At 36.4% G+C, this 23,973-nt stretch overlaps 1 protein-coding gene across 1 annotated transcript in view; it reads left to right on the top strand.

Annotated features, from left to right (window-relative positions):
• Positions 1–23,973, top strand: part of GPC1 (glypican 1) — a 181,725-nt gene that overhangs the window by 106,936 nt on the left and 50,816 nt on the right. Inside the window, exon 2 of the mRNA XM_026701471.2 lies at positions 1,356–1,514. Coding sequence (XP_026557256.1) covers positions 1,356–1,514 — 159 coding nt within the window. The remainder of the gene's footprint in view (positions 1–1,355; positions 1,515–23,973) is intronic.

Raw genomic sequence — 23,973 nt, 5'->3', positions numbered from 1 at the left:
TTGGACTGGTTCAGCCAAACTGGTAGTAAAAAAAGCCAATGATCAGCTGAGAGGAGGAAAAACAAAGAAAAGTACAGGGTCGGCCCTCCCACCTGCCCCTGTGCTTTTCTTTATCTTCTCAGCTGATTGGCACTGCAGGTCTCAGCTAGTATGGAGAAAGCTGAGCATCGGTATTAGGCAAAGCATGCCCACTAAGCCATGCCCACCAAGCCATGCCCACCAAGCCATGCCCACTGGATTGGTAGTAAAACAATTTGAATCCCACCACTGGTGTCGACATGATTGGCTGGGGAATTCTGGGAGCTGAAATTCACTGGTCAAAGTTCCTGAGTTTGAGAAATGCTTATCTAACCTATCTGAAATATCACTGACAATATTTTCCAGTTGCACAGTTTACATAGTGAATTAAAGGCCAAAGAAGATTTATCATGTCTCCAAGAATGCAAGCCCTCAGGCTCCTGGTGCTGAAAGGAAGAGGCTAGGAGGAACGTGTGTGGGTTCTGATGGCCTCAATACCATTTGAAATGCTGCTTAGGAACCAGACAAGCCAAAACAAAACATACGTTTCAGTTTATGCTGTGACAGTTTTCCTCTAAAAGCATTGGCAGGATTGTGCAATGGCTCTAAAATCACATCATCTGTATTGACTTCTTTGAAATGAAGTTATCTTAGGGCAGAGCTGGAAAAGGTACCATTTTCAAGGCCTGATTTCATTTAAGTGGATTCTGTCAGCAAGGGTATAGGAGGAGTATGAGATGTATTTGCTCCTCATTTCTAATTTCTTATTTTCTATTGCATATAATCTCTTCCATGTACATGCACTCAAGGGTAGATGCTCTTTGAATGGTAACCACCCTATATATTATCCACATCAAACATTAACAATTGTTTCACATGTTGTCATTTCCAAAGCAGCACTGTATTTCATCTCTTACTTTCCCTGTTTACTCTTCCTATTCTCTGTTCTCCCAAACTCCATAAACAACTGTGTATATAAACATCAGGATTATAAATCTCATTCAGTAAAAGAATTTCTGGCCTGGAGATCCAGAGTATTTTACTTATTTTGATGGATAAGATTTTGTTTATTAAAATTAAGCAAATTGTTTCTGTCTTTTCCATCCCTCAAAGCAATCCTGCTTATTGTCACTGTCTCCTTCCCCCTCCATCCACTTCCATTCAGTTGCATTTATTTATTAAAACTTTCCCACAGGAACTCACTCCAGTCATCTAATGAAACAGATGTCATCCATGATTGATTTAACTTTTAAAGTGTCACAAAGCCCTCTGATTACCCATTTTTATTTCACATGATTTGCCTACTTATCCATTTTTCTCTTCTTCCCATCCACCAGGAGAACATTTGAGAATTTGCCCACAAGGTTATACTTGCTGTACTAGTGAAATGGAGGAGAACTTTGCCAACAAGAGCAGGAGTGAATTTGAAGGCATGTTGAAGGAGGCAACACGATCGGTACAAATAATCTTCACAGCCCAGTACAAGAACTTTGATGGTAAGGAATAAAGAATGTATATAGTTTGGAATGCTGGCTACCTTCGCATGAGATTTTTGTATCCATTTATTTTATACACTTTATTATAGTCGATTTAGAATGTAAATAGAAATTAATTGTCCAGGTCAGATGAACGAGCAGTAGTAGGTAAGCAAACAAAAAACAATTTTGGCCTAAAATTCCCCAACAAGGAATAAAATACGACAAAGCAGAGATAGATACTTTCTGTAATCTGATGACAATAGAAGTTGGAGTTGTTTTTCAGGCTAAACTTTAAGTGTGAAAGTCAAATATACATTGAAAGTTTTCTGACTGGTTACAGGAAATGATATACATACAAATATGTGCATCTCCATTTGCCACAGCCCAATTCAGAATTGGTTTAAACAGGATAGTAAATTTAAAATGTACTTGCAAAGGCTTATATATCTATCAAAACATGGAGTGTTAGAAAATATATATTTCATTGAAAAAATATTTCTTCCTGTGAATCAGTACTGACTTAATATCTTGACATATTAACTGAATTTGGCCTTTTTTCATAATGTAAGACATTCATACAAATCTGTTTTCTTGTCCTGGATGAAAGTGGAAGAGTGTTCTTACCCAACAGATTGTGCTTGTAAAATATATTTTATATGATAATTAAATTTTCAAAAGCTGAACTATTGATTTTATCATTGAATTCCTGATTACAATTGTATTTTTTCTTATCTCTGTTTTTTCTTGTAGTTTAGAAAGTATTCTTTTTATTTCTTTCATTTATATTTCTTAAAATCTTACCTCAAACTTGTATACATTCGGAAGAACAAAATACTATTTTATCAAATGGTAAAACATCGTTCTGTCAGAGCTGTACATTCAAATAGGACCCCTAGGCCCATGAAGACATTTTCTAATCCCATCATGTTTTGTTTCTGTTTGCTTAACCACTGCTGCAGCTATAATTTGGCTTGTGATTCAAGTAAGTCAAATAATGTAATAGTACTTCATAAACAGATTTTTAGTGGCTAAGTTGGCAGAGCCATAATTTTCCTTCTTTACAGTCTGCTAGATACTTTAGATAGAAATAACTAGTTATTAGAAGAGGAATTTTGGACAAACACATGTATATAAACCAAGGGAAAAGTCTAGGCTAGTCCTTTTCTCTTTGACATATGATAAGTGTACTCAAAGAGTGGAAGGACGGCTAGAAGCCCAGATCTTCCATTAAGTATGAGTTTCCTCATCTGAGACTCTTGCATGGCAAGAAGAAGCCATTACAAATTCTTCTAAGTTACATTGTCTCTATCTCTTTGTCCTAAACCAGGGGTGTCAAACTCGAGGCCCACAGGCTGGATTCAGCCCATGGGATGCTTAGATCTGCCCTGTGGGCCTGTCCTGGAAACAGTGAAGAACCAGCCGGTGGTGCCTCTACCAGCGAAAACGGAGCTCAGGAAGGCCTCACACGCTGCCCTCCCAAGGTCCGTTTTCGCTGGCAGGAAGCTGTTGTGGCCTAAAATGGAGCCTTGATTAGTGACATTGACCTGGCCATGCCAATCCTGACCATGTCCATCCTGCCCCCCAAGCTCAAACACAACTCTGATGCGGCCCTCAAAGAAATCGAGTTTGACACTCCAGTCCTAAACATTTAGCACACGTTATCCCTTCAAGATTGTTGAGATCTAGAAATAGACTTCACAAGAAGATAGAATTGTGTTTTATTAAGATATTTTATTGAGGCTATAGTAACAGTCTTTCAGCTCTGTTTGTGATTTCCCTTCTGATTCTCTTATATCTCAAAGAATTAGGGAGGACTCCATTTGAGTTGCTTCTTAATACCTTCCCTTTTTCCAGGGCTCAAGGCATGCTTCTGCACATTTTATTGTTGACTGATTTCTTAACAGTTTTTTCCTAAGGTCATCTTCATGGTTTTCTATAGCATGGCGTATACATTGTCAGATTAGCAATCTAAGTTCTACCAATTACTTCCATAGTAGTCGCAATCTAGGTACAAAAGGCAATAAAATGGCTGCTTTAACCACACTGGAAACATTTTTTGGAGGTGGATTCCTCATAACATGGTTTAAAATACTAATCTACAAACAGCATTTAAGGAAAAAAATGTCTTCCAATTTTTTCTGTGATCTGTTTGCTCTTTTTATGGCACCTGCTTGGAAAAGCGATTGGAAAAGGAAAGGTTATTTAGCTAGTTTAGTTTTTCTTTGTGAGGCTAACTTTAGAATCCTATGACATTAAGCTTTAGAAATTCTGACAGTATGCGATTAGATTTTCCATGACAATGAATAATGGTTTCTTATATATATTTTTTCTTTTTCACATAATCTTCTTCACATATACTTCTTGAGCGGTTCATTTTAATAGCAATTAAGGCATACATAATTTACATAGCAATTAATACGGTATTAGCAGAAGCACGGAATGATCTTTTTTAAATATGTTAAGTCACAAATTGGAAGAAATTAATCAGATCACTGAATTTAACAGTTTAATCAGATCACTGAATTTAACAGTTTATCTCTGTAATGTTCAGTTAAAAAGGATGGCTGAGTAGATTTGATAGATAGACTGATGTAGGTTTATAATTTTTTGTAATTTAAATGAACACTTGGATTATGGGAATTCTGAGCAGTTGCTGTTTACCAAGCTTTCCTAATCACATGTTCAGTAAAACAAAAATGCTATTTTAAAATAAAAAAAATTAAAGTAAAATGCACTTTTTAAAATTTATCTCTCAAGCTTATATATCAGTTTAGTCCCAAGCAACTCTAAAGCAGTGCATTCCTTATATCAGTAAAAAGGGTGGAAACAACTTACAGCAATATCTTAACATGTTAAACTTTGTCAGTTCTATTGTGTGGGAAGAACATATAGTTAACCCTATATAATCACTTATGGGATGCATTGGGGGATAGATCTACATTCAGTCCCCAAAGATTTCCTAGAACAACCAGGTCTTAATAGTAACAGGTTAGGACCTGTCCTAATCCCTTGGGGAGTGAGGGGCAATTTTGTTCCAGAGGAAAGAGCCAGGTGCTTGCAGAAAGAAGCCAAATCTTATGTATCTGTTTTTTTGTTTGCTCCATTAAATTATATTTAGGTGCGGTGTGCTAACACATAAGCACAGATCAGGCTGTCAGATCCTGCTGTCAGATTCACATCACTGGTAGAACAGAGTTCAGTTTCATTTAGGTAGCGACTGTATTTTGATATCTCAGTTTCAAAGAAGTGTTTAATTTTCCCAGTCATTGTTCTACTTTTTGCTTTTGCTTTTTCATAGCTCTTTTTGGGTGGGGAAGCCTAGGTTTTTGCTCTGTGTACACAGGAGTAGCTGTACCTGTTCTCATCTTGCATGTACAGACATGAGTACAATGCCTTAGAAATGGAATGACATAGGATTTGCCACAGTGTTGTACTGCTACTATTGTGGATTCACAAAAAGCAACTCTAATATTGCCACTTACAATGGTAAAACCACCCTGACAATTAGAGATTACAAAATAATTTTCAAACATTATAAAATTTTCCTTTCCTGCTGGCAAATGTTTTCTGCCCACTAATGAAGTACTGGTAGAAATATTCATGAGGCTACAGACAGTTCTAAGCTTAATGCTTATGTTTTCCTAGAATGTGAACAAATTTGGAAAACTTCTTGAAAGTAATTCAGTATGCTCACTAAATACAATCACAAAGTTTCTACAGTATATGAAGCTGTAAATTAGTAAGAGAAACAATTATGCCCACTTTAAACACAAACAAACCCCTCTTCTTTCCTCAAAAATTTCAACAAAAAGTGCCAAGTGTGCCCTCTGCTGGTTATTGATCAGATCTTTTTATCTCAACTGTGCCATGTTCAACAATAAGCAATTCTTTCCATTTAAGAAGTAAATTATTTCAGTTGTACATGCACTGTCAAAAGCTTATTTGGAGATGTAAGTTATGGATGGATGAATGAATTGATGGACAAACAGATAGATGGACAGATGCCTAGCCACTGATATATAGGCAGAACTTTTCTAAAGTTTTGAAACTTCTTAATATTTGCAAGATGATACATTTCCAGTAAAATCTTATAATAACTTGTTTTTCATTTAAAATATGATCCAATTACCAACTGAAGGTTAAGACATTCAAAGAATGAAGAGACATTTCTTAATCCTCATTTTGACCCTAATTCATGGAACTACGCCTGTCTAGATGGCAGCACTTGATCAACCATCCCTGAGCTCAGATTACACAGCCCTGACCTTTATTAATAGTGGAATAAAGAATGATCCGGACTCTTACCAAGGTTGTTGGCCAGTGGGGGGTGGAGGAGGAGGAAGAGAAGCATTTCCAAGTTGTTGCTGAGAAACCTAGGTGGACAGGCCCATGAATTTTTTTTTAAAATGCTTATTCTAGGGACACTTTAGAATAGAATAGAATAGAATAGAATAGAATAGAATAGAATAGAATAGAATAGAATAGAATAGAATAGAATATTGGCCAAGTGTGATTGGACACACAAGGAATTTGTCTTGGTGTAAATACTCTCAGTATACAGAAAAGATACATTTGTCAGGAGTCGAGAATCATAACTTAATGATAGCCATAGGGTACAATAAGCAATCAATCATACTAGGAAACAGTCAACATAAATTGTAAGTATACAAGCGCCAAAGTTACAGACATACAGTCACAAATGGGAGGGGATGGGTGATAAGGAGTGATGAGTAGATTTAACAATAATAGTAGCGCAGACTTTGTAACAGTTGAACAGGGTTGAGAGAATTATTTGTTTAGCAGAGTGATGGCTTTCGGGAAAAAACTGTTCCTGTGTCTAGTTGTTCTGGTGTGCAATGCTCTATAGCGTCGTTCTGAGGGAAGGAGTTGAAACAGTTTATGCCTGGGATGTGAGGGATCTGTAAATATTTTCACAGCCCACTTTTTGACTCGTGCAGTATACAGGTTCTCGATTGAAGGCAGGTTGGTAGTAATTGTTTTTTTCTGCAGTCCTAATTACTCTCTGAAGTCTGTGTCTGTCCTGTTGGGTTGCTTATAGAGTTATAGAGGTGCAGATGACAGACTCAATAATTCCTCTGTAGAACTGGATCAGCAGCTCCTTGGGCAGTTTGAGTTTTCTGAGTTGGTGCACTTTGCTTTGCTTTTTTGATGATGTTTTTGATGTTAGGTGTCCATTTTAGGTCATGTGATATAGTACAACCTAGAAATTTAAAGGTCTCTAATGTTGATACAGTGTTGTCTAGTATTGTAAGAGTATGGGAGGGTTTCTTCTAAAGTCTACCACCATTTCTACAGTTTTGAGTGTATTCAGTTCCAGATTATTCCGGTTACACCACAAGGCAGGTTGTATAACCTCCTGTCTGCATGCAGATTTGTCGTTGTCTAAAATGACACCAATCACTGTTGTGTCATCAGCAAACTTCAGTATTTTAACAGATGGATCATTTGAGATGCAGTCATTGGTATATAGGGAGAAGAGAAGTGAAGATAGCACACAGCCTTGCGGGGGCCCTGTGCTGATTGTACAGGTATCGGATGTGATTCTGCCTAGCTTCACCTGCTGCTTCCTGTCTGTTAGGAATACTAATTTACTAATATATCGGACTAACCTTTCAATTATTGTTTCAACTATCTCTCTGTGGGCAAGTGTTACTTTATGAAATTTTCTTCTGTATAGATTGGTAGTTTATCCAACGCTATACAAGCTGTTTGGATTTGTGCAGTGAAAGTCCCCTATCCTTCCTTCAGTAGTTTCCCCAATGCAAATATGGGGCACGACCACGAATGCGAAGCCAAACAACAGGATCACAGCTCACCAGCTCAAATCCCCTGGCAACTAACCTGAGCACAACCAAGCCCCCACCTGAACAGAACACCCCCCCAGCCAATCAGAACATAGCCAACCCCACAACCAATCAGAACACAGCCAAATCCACAACCAATGAGAACACACCCCCACCCAATCAGAACACAGTCAAGCCCCCACCCAATCAAGTCACACCCCCACTAGCAGTTAAAAGGAAGAAGCAGCTGCAAGCTCACATTACTCCGAGAAGCACAAAGCTGAAGACACAAGCCTGAAGATGATGAATGAGATTTTGTCGAAACGTTGCCAAGATACTTCCAATTTTACACGGGAGAAAACCCAAATAACCAAAGATAGATAGATAGATAGATAGATAGATAGATAGATAGATAGATAGATAGATAGATATGTATACACGTGTGTGTGTGTGTGTGTGTGTGTTTGAGGTTCTCGCGGGTATTTGTATGTGGATCTTTGGTTATTCGGGTTTTCTCCCACGTAAGATTGGCAGTATCTAGGCAACGTTTCGATGAAGTCTCATTCATCATCTTCAGGCTTCTGTCTTCGGCTCTGTGCTTCTCAGAGTGATGTGAGATTGCAGCTGCTTCTTCCTTTTAACTGCTAGTGGGGTGGGACTTGATTGGGTGGGGGCTTGGCTGTGTTCTGATTGGGTGGGGGGTGTTCTCATTGGTAGGGGGTTTGGCTATGTTCTGATTGGTTGGGGGTTGGCCGTGTTCTGATTGGCTGGAGGCGTGTTCTGTTCAGGTGGGGGCTTGGTTGTGCTCGGGTTAGTCTTAGTTGCTGGGGGATTTGAGTTGGTGAGCTGTGATCTTGCTGTTTGGCTTCGAGTTCGTGGTCGTGCTGCATCTTCATAGTGGGTGTCGGTTTGCTTCATGTATGGCTCGGAGGGGTTTGAAGTGGGTAGTGATGCAGCTGCAGTGCAGCTTCTGGTCCGTGGTCGTGTCTCATCTTCTGAGTGGGTGTGAGTCTGTTTTCTACATGGAAGTGTGGTGGTGGCATCTTGTGTGGCTCTCATGGGTGTGGGTCTGGTGTCATTCTTCATGTTAGGTACTCGTCTGTTCATGAGGGCGGGTTTCCAAATGGCTGGAAGGTGGGAGGTGTCAAAGTGAATCATTAATTCAGATAGTAAGAGGAAGGAAGATTGTGTTGGTAGGTATCTAAAAATTAACAGTCTTTCTTCAATCATATTTCAAGCCCATAAGGGATTTACTTATATTAACAGTGTCTCAAACACACAGCATTCTTCACTTCTGTCTTCATATTGTGTAGGTTCACTGTTGTCATACCATTTGTATAGTCTTGACAGATTTAGGTATGAAAAGAAAGCACTATTGAGCTGATAATTTCAGTGGCTGGGAGAAAAAATAGTAGACTCTTTGCTTATCTTTGACTTTCTGATTAAAACAAAAGGCAATATTTTATTAACTGGTAGTTTACATTAAGTTGCATGATTATACTTTCTTCTGCTGTCACAGTTTGGGAAGCAGTTTTTGAATCTGATGAACACTGTATATTGCTCCAGAAAGGAACATGGCAAAAGTAAAGATCTGTGTCGAAGTGGAGAGCCTTTTAACAAAAAAAAATAAAAATCTTTTTTATGCCTCTTGGAAGAAACAGCTAACAGACAGCTTGAAGCATCTGTGCTTTTTTCAGTGAAAGGGATGAGGAGATCTGTATTAAAAGGTCCTTAAAACTCAGGTGGTGCAGTGCTTTATACAGTATTGCAGGAAAACTCTGCCCAGTCTGAAGTTCGATCCTAATGGGGTCCCAAGGTTGGTAAAATGAGGACCCAGATTGTTGGGGGAAATATGCTGACATTATAAACCTCCCAGAGCTGTAAAGCACTATGGGGCAGTATATCAGTCTTAAGTGCTAATAATGCTTGTGCTTTTTGTGCTCTCTGAGCTTGATTGTTTTCTTCTAGATGTTTCATTATCCAAACATTAGCTAACAATAAACAATCCACCAAAGAACCACCAAGACCTTTCCCACCAACATTGACAGAGCAAGCTCCAGAATATGAAATGAAAGCAAATCCCACTCCGTACTATTTATTTTTTATTTATTTATTTTTATTTGTCAATTGCTTACAAGATAATAGATATAAGTAAAAACATAGTTATGAATATATGGATACATATAAGAAAAATAAAAAAAGAAAAAAGAAACAATAGGACAGGGACGGTAGGCACGTTGGTGTACTTATGCATGCCCCCTACAGACCTCTTAGGAAAGGGGTGAGGTCAATAGTAGACAGTCCAAGGTTAAAGTTTTTGGAGTTTGGGGAAAATAAACCACAGAGTCAGGTAGAATATTCCAGACATTGACCACTCTGTTGCTGAAGTCGTATTTCCTGCAATCAAGTTTGGTGCGATTAACCTTGTATCTATTGTTTGCTCTAGTGTTGTAATGGTTGAAGCTGAAGAATTCATTGACAAGTAGGACATTGCAATGTATGATTTTATATACTATACTTAGATCGGACCAAAGGTGGCATAGTTCTAGTTTTTCTAGGTCTAGAATTTTAAGTCTAGTGGCATAAGGTATTCTGCAATGAGTAGAGGAGTGGAGAACTCTTCTTGTGAAATATTTCTGGACTTTCTCAACTGTGTTAATATCAGATACGGAATGTGGGTTCCAGACTGATGAGCTGTATTTGAGTATTGGTTTAGCAAATGTTTTGTATGCTCTAGTTATTAGTATAATATTACCAGAGAAAAAGCTACGTAAGATTAGGTTAACAACTCTTAACGCCTTTTTGGCTATGTAGTTACAGTGGGCTCTAGCACTTAGGTCATTTGAGATGAGTACTCCAAGATCCTTGACAGAGTTTGGATCATCAACAAGGTCTTGACTATTCAGCCTATATTCTATTTTCTGATATTTTTTTGCCAATATGTAGGGCAGAGCATTTATTTGTTGAGATTTGAAGTTGCCATTTGTTTGATCATTCTGATACATAGTCAAGATCTTTCTGAAGGGTAGCAGTATTGTCTTTGGTGTTGAATAGCTTTACATCATCAGCGAAGAGAACGCAGTTGCTCTTGATATGATCACAAAGGTCATTTATGTAGAGTATGAAAAGAGTTGGACCTAGAACACTGCCTTGGGGGACACCACTGTAGACAGGTACAGAATTTGATAGGATGCTCCCAATTTTGACCATTTGTTGTCTGATAAGAATGCTTCTATCCAGTTTTACAGGTGTCCAAAGATACCGTAAGATTTTAGTTTTAGGAGTGTTTGTCATGTACCACTGACAATATTAATTGGGTAATGGAATAAACCCAACCAAGCTCAGAGAACACCAAGTACTCCTCATTTCAAACTTGAGATACAAATACTCTCCTCTATCAGATCTGTATTAGAAAGATAACAGAAAATAATTCTGTTACTTCTGCTTTCAGCAGAAATCAAACCTTCTCAGAGAAACCATTTTTCCTCATACAGTCAGTATTAATGTCTCTCCCAGTACTTCTCCTTTAAATGAATTGGTTTATGTGTCCATCAAAAGTATATTCCAGAACTTGGAGAGATTAAACCTGTCAAACAGTAGCCTCAGGGAAGTAAAGACTTTTCTTCACCTGTAACAGCTTGAACATCTGGAGGTTTGCTTTCCCCTTTAATGGCCACTTCTCCCCTTAACTTTTTCAGCTTTCACTGCAGGTTCCCATACATAATTCTAGGTGCGCACAGTAGTTTACTTTATACAAAGACAGGAATTGCTATTTCCCCCTCCCCACTATGATCTCTATTTTTAAAACCTGCCAAATAGATAAAAACATAATGTTTCTGAGTTCATTGGAAAAGGAATAACAAACCTAAAGCAGAGTGCAGAATTTGACACACATATCATGTGCTACAGGGCTTAAAATAACTGAAATTTAGGTCAAAAAATACAGTGCTTGCTTGCTCTCTCTGCCCAGTGGTAAAGGAGATGTTGCCATATTGGATCTCAAACAAATCAATGGTGCTCCAGCAGAAGTCAGATTACATCTTTTGGGGACTTTAAAGCCCTGGCTTTGCTGTGATTGACAATTGCACATGCTAAGTGAATGAAGTGCAGCTTTCATTCAGAAGGCTACCTTGGTGGATTTTGCTTTAATGTTCAGTGGACCCTCCCAAACTCCATTTTGACTGGATTTGCCGGAGGCTGTTGCAGCCGAAAACAGAGCTCAGAAGCCTGTTTTCGCTGGCAGGGCACACGGGCAACTACAGGCACCCCTGACACAAGTGACATCGAGCTGGCCATGCCCACCCTGGCCTCGCCCATCCCAGCCCCCCGAGTTCAAACACAATCTTGATGCAGCCTTCAATGAAACCCCTGGTCTAGAGTATACATGTAGAATCTGGCAGGAATTGATGGGGGAATTAATGTTAATATGAAATAAATCTGATAGAGGCTGATGGACCAGCAGTGCATCTTCTAGAATCCAGATGGCCTGCTCCAATTAATAATAACTAGTTCTGAATACATAAACAGATCATTAAACTGTAATCATACTGGTTAATCAATTTCCAGACCTTGGGCCCTTAATCATTTGAAAAGTTTGACATGGCTATTTTCAGAACTTCATTTCTGCAAAACAGAAAGTATGTTGTACTATTTTTATCCTTGGTTTTCATGAAAACAGAATCTTAAAAATAATGCTAAAATCAGGAATGAATGTGCATTCTTATTGCATTATTCTTTTGCTCATTAGGGCAATGAGAAAATTGAGGGAAAGACTGACTTTGCATTCATTACTTAAGATTTGGAAGTCATATTGACTTTAAACTGATTTCTCATAGTTATGGCTTTTTGGGTCAGTATTCATCTGGAACAGGATCTCTCTAAATACCACAATCCAGGACAGTTATATGTTCAGATAACAATTGAACTCTGACTTTGCTGGGTTCCATTCCAGTCATGCATTCACTTACAACTGTGTGCATACAGGTACTGTTATCAAGCAGAAAACACATAAGAGTGATGACATTCAGAAGTATATTGATCTGCTGTGTTGTTGTGTCTTTCTTTACACTTCAGGAAGCCAGATGAGATGTCCATTAATTTAATTAAAACAAATTTAATTAAAAAGAAACATTAAATGTGAAGGCAAAATGTAAGGGTAAAGATAGATTATTTCTTCTGTAATTTGCTTTTCTAAAGTGCAAAAATGCAAATCTCCTAGCTATGTATACTTTATATCATATAAATCGAGGTGACGATGTTTGATTTTAGTTAGTAGCTAGAAAGTCAGGCAGACTTAAGGAGAATATGGGAAGTAGAAAAACAGATTACCATTACATAGAATATATGTGGAAAGCAGGAGTACCAGATTGAATATACGAGGGCTATCCACAAAATAGATTACGTTTTCGTCTGTAGCAAGAAGGGGCGGAGCTAGCGTGGCCATCTTTGGTCTGTGCGTCCGCCGCTCAGTCTGCATCTAGTCGTGCTAGTGGGAGGTTCGTATCCTTGCCCGTTATTTCACAGCAAATGTTCAAAATGTGTGCTGCAATTGAAAATCCCGTAAGTTGTGAGGTGCGATCAGTGATAAGGTTTCTGTTGGCAAAAAACCATAAACCAACTGAAATTTTTCGGCCCTACAGCCCCGATCTTGCACCAAGCGAAAGCATTCAGGACTTCTCGAGTGCCGTAGTTTGTCCATTTTTAAACTTAATGCACCATTGGCACACTCCACCTTCAGTGATGATGTTGTCCCCGTACACTTCACACAGTTGCCGAAAAATTTCAATCGGCTTATGGTTTTTTGCCAACAGAAACCTTATAACTGATCGCACCTCACAACTCGCGGGATTTTCAATTACAGCACACATTTCAAACGTTTGCTTTGAAATAACGGGCAATGATACGAACCTCCCACTAGCACGACTAGATGCAGACTGAGCAGCGGACGCACAGACCAAAGATGGCCGCACTAGCTCCGCCCCTTCTTGCTACAGACGAAAACGTAATCTATTTTGTGGATAGGCCTCGTATATATGAATACATATATATTGATATATATGAATTCTGGAATCAGCTTTAACGGCTTAATGGCTAAAAATTGAATTCTCTGTTACAACCAATATGTGGTAGTCCCAGTCCTATTAAGTCTCCAGGAAGCTTTGGCCAAGTTTATGCTTGCTTTAGAGGAACCTAAATGACTCCCACGGAGAATTAGCCATGAAATAATTAAGAATCTGCTAAAAGAGTTAAAAGATGGATAGTGAGCAGTATTGGATGGAAGCAGTATCAACTAAAGGTGGCAATATTGATTGCATAATGTGTTTGTGAGAATATGTCATGACTCTACCAATAATCACATTGGATACCTCTCTGAGGGAGATGGGCAGTTCAGAAATGTGAAAAAGAACAAATAAATCTTCCTCTTAGTTCCTTAAAAAAAACAAGCATAGCTCTACTGGATTACAGCAACGCCAACTTTTGTTTTTCACAATCCCCAGCAAACTTGTCTTTTGGTTGATCACAGCCAAGGCATGTCTTCCTCTCTTCATGGTTAGGGTTAAAATCAAGGTTGCTGCCCCCAAACTAATCTAATATTTAGGTTTCAATAGCCTTTATGCAATTGTCGCTCATTAACTTTTTAAATTTAAATCTAATTTACCAAGTGTAATTACTTTTACTCTTACTGAATTGTGTTAACCAATTTTCCTAGAATAGAGTTTAAATTAGTTGGCTTTTAATTTTCTGGATCTTTCTTGGATTTGTTTTTACTTTTTGAAAGTTAGACTATACTAACTTTGAATCCAGAATGTTTTTTGTTTAAGTTTACTCCTTTTTGAGGAAATGGCTGTGTTTGGGTCCTTATTCTATAGAAGGACAAGGGCCAGGATTTTCTTATATTTTTCCACTTGCTCATCCAGGCAATTGGTACTTATACCTGTTAATCATACACCATAGCAAGTTTCTGGAAGAAAACATCCTTTAAATGCCCTGCAAATTTCATGTCAATATATTATCATCATCCTGGAAATCATTCTTCCTACGATGTAAAATCTGTTTGGATTCAGTGTTGAAAATGCTACAACAAATCAAGCTGTTATCATTGCCTCAAAGAGTGGAAAGGTTTCCTCATAAAACATAAAGCCTTATTGTAATGCCAGTAAAAAATGAATAAATTGGTCCTTGAGGAAAAATAAATGGCAATAAACATATTGTTCTGCAACATGTAGTACATTTGGTATTGAAATTAAACTCTGTAGGGAGTGAAATGTTGTTGCTTTAAAGGAGCAATGTCAAACTGTTGTTCCATCATCCTTTCACTCTGTAACAGATGCTGCTATTCCTTTCCAGTAAAACACTTCACATTGCCCATGGTCCTCTTATTGATGTCAGCTAGGATGCATTTCTCAGTGCCTGAGGCATCCTAGTTTAGTTCTCCTTTTAAACTTCCAGACCACTCTGATTCTTTTCCCAAGAGTTTTTGGAAACAAAACTTTAATTAGAGTAATCTTTCCCTCTTTGATCTCCCTTTATCATTCTATGTCCTCCCCTCCCTCCACAACCCTTTTAAAATCATTTGATTTGATTCATTCAATTTACAGCTCATGATATAACTTTCCTTATATTATTCCCTTGATGCTACATCTCTTTGGGGACAAAATATTAAAGAAGATGTTGTGGCTATCAGCTTCCTGAGGTAATCAGTTGTGTTCTACCAGTTGAGGCTGCTCCCTATCACTTAAGCATGCTTTCTCTAGGAAACCAAAAGAACAATTAACATAGAGAAAGCTGCATTCTGACAGAGTACAATCCATATGACACACAATTAGCTGTCCAGTTAGTGATTTCAACTGCGACTAGACTGATAGTCCCAATCTTTTGTTATTTACCACAGTTTTGTCCAATGTTTTCTCTATCCTTATTTCCTGTTATCTAGGTCTATGTGGACAATTTTGTTCCAGAGATTCATCATTCTCTATTGCCCAAAGATTATATTGTCTTAGGCAACTTTATTTTCATATTCATACAGTAAGCTGTAATTTAATTTGTTCGGCTTTGACTTAGTGGGCAAAGTATGCGAGTCATTTCCGCCTTTCAGTGGTCCATGAAAATACATCTATAGTATGTAGATAATAAAGTCAAAAAAAGGTGAACAATATTTTTACAGAACTATAGATACATTGAGGTTGGATGTGACAAGGTGGTTGTAACTAAATCATTTATTTTATTTTCTGACTGGATAACAGATCAAAGCTTACAGGGAAAAAGAAACAATCAGTAATCAAAGCACACATTGAAATAATCTCTTTTTTCTTATCCATTTTCATATTCCATTTTTGCTTCCTCTATTTTTTATAGCAGATTTTAAATTGTAAACTTTTTGAGAGCAAGAGCATGAAGCGCCATGAATATTGATGATGCAAAATGAATAATCATGATAAAAGTATTGAGTCTTATAAATATGAAGTCTTGCTTTTCTGAGTTTCCTGTTATGACTCTACTAGAGATAGATGGCTAAGAAAATAAACAAACAAACAAATAAATAACTTAAAGTAGAAGCAGAAGTGGAGATTTTTGTACACATTTTGTTGAAACAAGATCTACTAAGACAACAGTACCTGAAAAACATATTGGCTAAATCTAAACCATAAAGTATTTCATCTTAGTTAGGTAAAGATTATTTCATTGAAAGGTATAGGTAAAACAGAGCCTTTCCAAATTAAAATTGTGGACAAGCTTGATTGATGTGCTTATGTGAAAATGAGAACAATCATCAGAGCAGTGGCTAACCTAATGTCCCTATAATGCCCTCAATCAGGAGAGTAGCTGGCAGCTGGCATTCAGTGGTATGCAACTGTAAACTTAGCCAGAAGATCATGAATAGGACCATTGACAAGGTTTAGCATGAATTCAAATCCTATATTATTCTATATGGTATTCTGAACTACACAATTCCATGTGGTCTGTATATCAAGTTATTTTTATAGCATTTATTCTAGACATTCTTAACAAAGCTAATTTTGATTTCTAACTTTCATAGAAATTTTCCTGTACATATTTATAATCTCTGCTTTTTAACCAATCATGAAGTCTGAGTACTCTTTTTCAAGCATTGGCATCAATACACCCATTGGAACCATACACCAGTGACACTACTGGATAGCATCCATTGTGCCCAGATCACAGACAAACAGACACATTCATACAAATATATATTAAAGTGAGGTAGCAAAATCTAATCAGATAGCCAAATCAGGGAGCTTAATCATTTAAAACATTGAGTCCAATCTCACAAGTTTTTTGTGCTCTCATCTCTATTCATACTAACTTCAGACCACTTTATTTATTTTTATTGTTATAAAAAGCATGCTTACAACATTGCTCAGAATCAATCAAATGTTGGTGCCTGCCATCTGAAGTTATTGCTGATCCATTTTCTACTTAATAATAAAGATTCCATTGAGTTGTGCCCTATTTCTGGGAACTACATAGACATCTATGTATCATATTTAATAGCTAAATGAAAATTATGTGCCATTATTTTTTCCTGAACATTTTCCTTATTTCCCAGTAAAACAACTTAGCTTATGTTGTCCATCCCAGCTTAAGTTTCAATAAAATAGCCAACCTTGTCTGATCTAAAATTAAACATGGTTGGAGTGGTTGTTATTCCACACAAAATCATATGGGAATCATGCATTCAGTTGTCAGCCTCTTCCCCATTTAGGATCTTATAGAATCGATCTCATTTTGCCATCAAATTATAATAGTCTCTTGCTTTTGCTGGATGAATATATATTTGGGAAAGCAAGGAAAAAAGTAAGTAATATAGACATTACTTTGTTTCACCACAGTCACTAACTGTTTTTGAGAGCTACTTAAAAAACTAAACAAAAAGATGAAAAGCCTCTTAATGCATGTATTTAACCTGCTTATATCAAGTGCAAAAAAGTCTTCTTAATGTAAACTGACCTCTTATTACATTTCAAAAGAGTTACTCCCAGTGATTATCTGATTTCAAAAGTAACTGAAAATGATTGCAAATTAAAGGCTTCTAATGTCTCTAAATAAAGCAGACTGGGATTATTGTTGTAACCTCTGTGGTATAATTGTTAGTTATTGCTTTTGAAGTGACTTTCTGTTTCAATTTGTACTGTATATGGATACCAACCATTTGCTGTAAAACTATATGTTACAGTTAAATTTCCTAGACTACTAGCATTCAAGAAAACTTTTCATTTTCTCAGCCTTTCTCTTTTAGAATGAGATTCCATTCATCCAGTAAAGACAAGCTATTTTCATTGTCTGTCCATAATGTTTCATTCATGCAGGGTTTTGTGATAGTTCCAAACATTTGCTCTAAAGTCTATATATGATATGGTGAATTTCATATTTTGATATACATTAGCTGCTAAGAAGGAACAACCCTGCTTTAAAAATATTTTCCATTTGTATTTTATTTTAATTCAAATTAGTTCAATTTTCTGGCCTTTCAGCAATATAACTTCATCTGTGGCCTCTGAATGGAAGAAATGTCCCTGAAAAGGTTGTCATAGTTTTTCAATCCTTGTTTATTTAAAACCGAAGTTCTTTGCAATGGATAAGAAAAGAATTGCTAAAGGCTTCATACGATCAGTATGCAAGCCCGCATATATGCCATGAGAGAATCAAAGCAGTTATATACATTACAGAGTTGGTGATCTAATAAAGAAGGCCAGTTTTATCAAAATGAGAATATTCTGTTTTTAGAGACTACCAGCAATAAATATAAAATATTGGTGATCACAAATGCCTCAATAACTTTTTAGAAGGGCAACAAACACAGTTTGCAACCAAAGGACTGTAAAAGCATTATTTCAGGAGTTAAAGTATATTATTTTTATAATAATACTTTCTATATGAGAAATTTAAATTATCTAGAATGTGTTTATGAATCAAGAAGTTAAAATGATACTGAAAATGCATTCCACATGAGACTAGAAATATGACCCTTGGATTGATTATTTCTTGACATGGAATATAAAACTGGGCTTCTCACCTCAGCTGATACCTCACAATTTTTGTCCCAATTAATATTGTTTTGTAACCAAGATAGCTTTGGGTACTGTGATGGATAATTACTTATGCCAAGACAAAGGGAATGTATCACTTTGGATTATTATTTTTTTTACACTGTTGGAAATGAGAATTGGAGGCACAGTTTTGCAGTTTTTGTTTCAATTGAATGGGTTGATTCCAGGTGCACTTCCTGAAGTATTATTTAATAGGGCTATGCATTCTTCAAAAGTTATTTGGAAACAATCATAATTCCTCTATGTTTCTCATTAAAACAGCTTCCATATAAGCCTAGAAAATTGATATGACTGATTTAACTTTAATGAGCTCCTTAGCATTTTATATAATGAGACATCGTAAAATAATTTCATTGCCATGGCAGCAGGTAGCTGCACCAGCTATACTTGTCTGATCTGAAAGCTAACCTCAGGTCACCCAAGGCATCATTTCATAATGCCGGAGGAAAGGCAATAGTGGTAATAATTATATGGTGCAAATGATAGACGCTTCAAGTGGGATGACGCTCAATAAACTATTAAGGAAGAGCTGAAGATTTTTCAAATTATTAATTGTCTTTATGTCACAGTTAGAACTTTCCACATGTTTAATCGCTTATGTGGCCATGTAGGAAAAGACAGTCAAAAGCTGCAAAGATAGAATGACAGTAGGATCGTGGACTAAGGAAGCATGAATATATGAAAATTAAACACAGTTAAAGTTTAAGTGAATCAATTACACAGGGCCATCTTAGGCATCAGGTTTGAAATGTACTGAAATTACTGTAGATCAATCAACAATCAAGTAATACGATAGTTACCAAATGATCATTGATGCAGAGAAAGGGGATGAACAAGTTTGAACTGAAAATTAAGAGAACAAAAAAGCAATGTGTTTCTGGTTAGAAATTGGAACGCCAAAGTTAGAAATAATGAGGAAAATATGGCTGGACTTTATGGCCAGGAATAGGAATTAAGCAGGAGAGTGGTTTAATAAGTTTTGACCATTCAAAATTACAGCTTTATTACTAACAACAATATTGTCTTGAAACAATAAAAGCAGTGCATATATATATGGTACCAAAATAATGCGTGGAATTATTCAACACAAATTAATTTTTCAGATCCTTAAGGGAAAGGCCAGATATTCCAGCTGATTTTAGAAAAGACTGAGAAACAAAAGACACAATTGATGAAACACACTAGTTCACTAAGAAAACCAAAGAATACAAAAAAAAGTCAATATGTATTTCATTGATTACAGGAAAGCCTTTGATTAACTTGAACATGTCAAGCTATAAGATGTCTTTAAGAAAATGGAAATCCAAGATCATCTCATTGTCCTCATGGGAAATCAAATACAAGGCAGGAAGCCACAGTTTCTACAGAACATGACAAAAGGTTGGCAAAAGAGTCAGACATGGCTGTATTTATTTAATTTATTTTATGAATATACAATGAGGGAGCTTGGACTGGAAGAAGATGAGCATGGTTTTAAAATTGGAGGAAAAATCTTCACTATGCCGATAACATTTCTCTGCCAACTGAAAAACTGAATGATCTGCAAGCTGTAATAATATAAGTTCAAGGATTACAGTGAAAAAATGGGACTTAGAAAGAGGCCAAACTAATGACAACAGGTACAACAACCAACCTTAGAATTGACAATACCCATATGAAATAGTGGATAGTTTCTACTTTTTACAATTTACTATCAACAATAGAACAACCAAAATGAGTATATTTGCCACAGACTAGCACTTGACAGAGCAGCATTGGAGGCCCCAGGAAAGATAGGCAGATTTCTAACTATAAAGATCTGCTTTGTGAAGAGAGTAATTTTTCCTCTACAGAAGTACAAGTTGGATTTGATAAGTAGAATAAAAAGATTATTGATGCTTTTGAATTTTGGTTGAAGAACAGCTTTGAAATATTATGGATAACCAAGAAAACAAATAAACAAATCATAAGATAAATCAATCTCAAATAACCTTATTTTGGATATATTATTCCAAGACCTGTCTTCCTTGAGAAGTCTATTATTCTGAGAAAAGTGGAAGGAAAGAGAAGACAAGGAGAACCAGAAGCAAGGCAGGTGCTTTATTACAGTAGCAACAAGTAGACCATTGGAAGACTTGAATTTTCAAAATGAGAAAGGACATTAACTCCTAATGTTCATGGTTTTCATTGTCAGTGCTCAAAATAGGGGAAACCAACATGAGCTTCAGCTGTTAATAAAGAAAAAAATTATTTAAGAGGAGGCACCCGGTGGGATGACTGTCATCCCTGTCATAGAAATATAGCAGTTAAAAAGATACATTTTTTCAAAAAGAAAAAAGGTAAGCAGTAAAAGGAGGAGAGGAGTTGCACAGTATTTTAAAAATATCCATTCCTGCTCAGGAATTTAAATGTGTGTGTTTGGGAATGCTGTAGAGAGCAGCTGAGTTAAAACAAGCAAAGGAAACCCCTCCCTCAAAAAAGCCACCCTGCCATTGTTGTTCTCTGGTAGCATCCTCCCAACCAAGGAAGAAGGTAAATAATACTTTCCAGAGGCAAGTTGCTGATATTCCAAAGAGGCATGAAGTCATAGTAATACAAGGCTTCAAATAGTGCAGCAACTGTCAGGAGAAAAAAATCTGCCAAATTTGGTTTTTCTGGTTTGCCTTGCTGATAATTTTCACCATAGAGAGTAAAACTTAGCAGGGATAAGGGAAGCAGCAAAAACATTGTGGACAATAACCATGTAATCATCAAGTGTTTGATTTGAAAGTAAATAAAGTGAGCACAATCAGCGTTATATGACATTATGTGGCATTAAAAGCACAGTTGCAGGTAATTTCAGTGAGGAGTACAGCAAAAGAAGTCACTGTGGCTACACAAAAAAATTAACATACAGTGTGTGTGTGTGTGTGTGTGTGTGTGTGTGTGTGTGTGTGTGTGTATAGCATTCAGCTTTGTTTGGGTATTTTCCCACGTTATTATAGTTGTGCTTTTAAAGTTGTAGCAACATTTCCGCAGAATCTCATCTGCCATCATCAGGCTTCTGTATTGTGTTTGTCTGTGAATCAGACTTTTACAGTTGTTTCAGTTTTAAATTTGGGGCTAGCCTACTGCTGTGCCAGAATGTTTTTTTCTTCATCCTGATTGGTTGGGAGTCTTGATCTGTGTTTATTGGTCTTGGAGTTTGCTGTGTTCTGCTTGATTGGTGTTTCTAATACCTTCTGTCTGTTTTGTGGCTTTTTTTGTCTTGATTGGCTGGCAAGAAGATGAAGAAAAAAAACCATTCTGGCACAGCGTAGGCTAGCCCCAAATTTAAAACTGAAATGGCTGTGAATGTCTGACTCACAGACGAACACAATACAGAAGCCTGATGATGGCAGATGAGATTCTGAAATGTTGCTACAACTTTAAAAGCACAATTATAATGCCGTGGGAAAATACCTGAACAAAGCTGAATACCATACATGTAAGTACCCACAGAGCTGAGAAGAAAAAAATCAAAATTTCAGAAGGAGTTAAGATTAACTAGGATGCTAAGAATAACACAATTGACTTCCTTAGATACTTTCAAAATAAAAACAAAATAAAAGAATGTGAATATCAGTGGTTGAGTGAAGGCAAATGTCCTACAGTTAGTAAAAGAAAAAGCAGAATTGATTCAATCCTCAAAACAAATTATGTGTTCCAAAAGGAAATTGTAAAGGCAGTAAAGCGGCAATATTGAAGTTTGAGAATACTAAGAATATCCTTTTAATGAATTTAAATCTCTGAGACTAGATGAATTATAACATAGTATACTAAAGGATGTAGCTGACTGTGTCACAAATTTTCATGCTGTCCAGGTGCATCAAACTACAGACCCACTAGACTAAGATTGGTATGCTGGAAAATTCTAGAGCAGGTCATTAAAATACTGATTGAAAACAATTTAGTCATTTAGAGAAGTCAGTGCCAATTTGTCAAGAACCAATATTGCCAGATTGATCTTCTCATTTTTAACTGGGTAGCTTGCTTATAAATTGTTGGAATGCTGTAGACATAATATACCCAGCAAAGCATTTGACAGATTACTTTATCAGCTGCTAGTTACTTTTATTACATGCCAGTTACCAAGCAAATTAAATGTGACTTGGGTACTATGACAATTAAATGTTATGGCTCATCTGTAGTTGTTCAATAAGGCCTAGAGTTTTTATTCTCAATCTTTTCAGTAGTGTTTTGAATAAAGAATTTGAAGTGCTGCTTTTCAGATTTATAGGTGATAGAAAATTGGATGATAATGGTACTTTTGAAAAAGAACTTGTAATAGTATTTGAATTGCAGATGAATATGAACCAGCAGCATTATGTGGCTGCAAATCCAATTTTTGTTAGTTTAGAAGTATAATTTAGTATAATGTATAATAAAGTATAATTTAGTTCCCAATGACACAAAGTAATATTTTTCCATGAGTCATATTCTCACTTATGGAAGTCTTAAGTTTAAGTTATTGAGTAATACTGCTAAACTGAAAATCAAATTACTTAATTTATTGAGAAGTATTTCATTTCAACTGATTAAACAAAAGAAGCTTTTGGGTGGGGGGTCCAAAGAAACATGCCCACCAATATGCTTGTAATATAGAAAATCTTCAGATGTTACTTTCTTTGTAAATTGCTTGCTTCATCAAAAGGCCATTTGATCTGTTACAAGATGCAAGAATAAGAGGAGGGTTTGCCTTGCCCAGTTGGGAGTTATATTACCAGGCGACAAATTTGATGTGGGTAAAGGAATGGACAACACTAAGGAACAATAGACTATTGACTTTAGAAGGGCATGACTTGCTGCTAGGATGGCATGCTTTCCTCTGGCATAAGGGACTAAAACACAGGGGTATTTTAGAAGACATTACATTCGAGAGGCACTGATTTTGAACTGGGAGAAGACAAAAAGACAATATTACTTAAAAATTCCATTATGGATATCTACCATTGAAGCTTTTTCCTATCCAGTAATATATAAAAAGGAGCAAACAGATATGGTGAGATATTGAATGAAAAGGGTGAACTTAAATCTGTGCAAGCATTGGAAGAACAAGGTGTAAAAATGAATTTGTTTTCATATTTGCAAATACAATCTAGATTTGATAAAGATTTTAAAACAGAAGGTATTTATGATAAGTTGACTGATTTAGATAAAATTTTGATGGATATTGATGAACAGATAATTAAAAAACTTTATGGACATTTATTAGAATTTAAATTGGAAGAAGTACAAGTTAAAGAAACAATGATTGCTTGGGGAAAAATTTTGGATATGGGATTGACTTAGAGAAATGGCAAAAATTGTGGTCTCAAAATTATAAAATGACAATGTCAACTGCATATACAGAAAATTTGTATAAGATGTTTTATAGGAGGCATTTACCCCTGACAAGAATCACAAGAATGCTTAAGAACAAATCGGATAAATGTTGGAAATGTCATCAGATTCCTGGTTCATACTACCATATGTGGTGGACATGTTCGGATGCAAAAAAATATTGGCCTAAAATCCACACATGGTTGAAAAAAATGATAAAACAACACATAGACTTTAAACCAGAGATCTTTTTATTGGGAATTATACTGGAAATATACAATAAAG

Source organism: Pseudonaja textilis, chromosome 4, assembly GCF_049901715.1.
Source record: "Pseudonaja textilis isolate UNSWEBS1 chromosome 4, rPseTex1.2, whole genome shotgun sequence".
In the NCBI taxonomy this organism is placed as follows: Eukaryota; Metazoa; Chordata; class Lepidosauria; order Squamata; family Elapidae; genus Pseudonaja; species Pseudonaja textilis.
The sequence above is the reverse complement of the archived record's forward strand: the minus strand, read 5'-3'. Positions and strand labels throughout refer to the sequence as shown.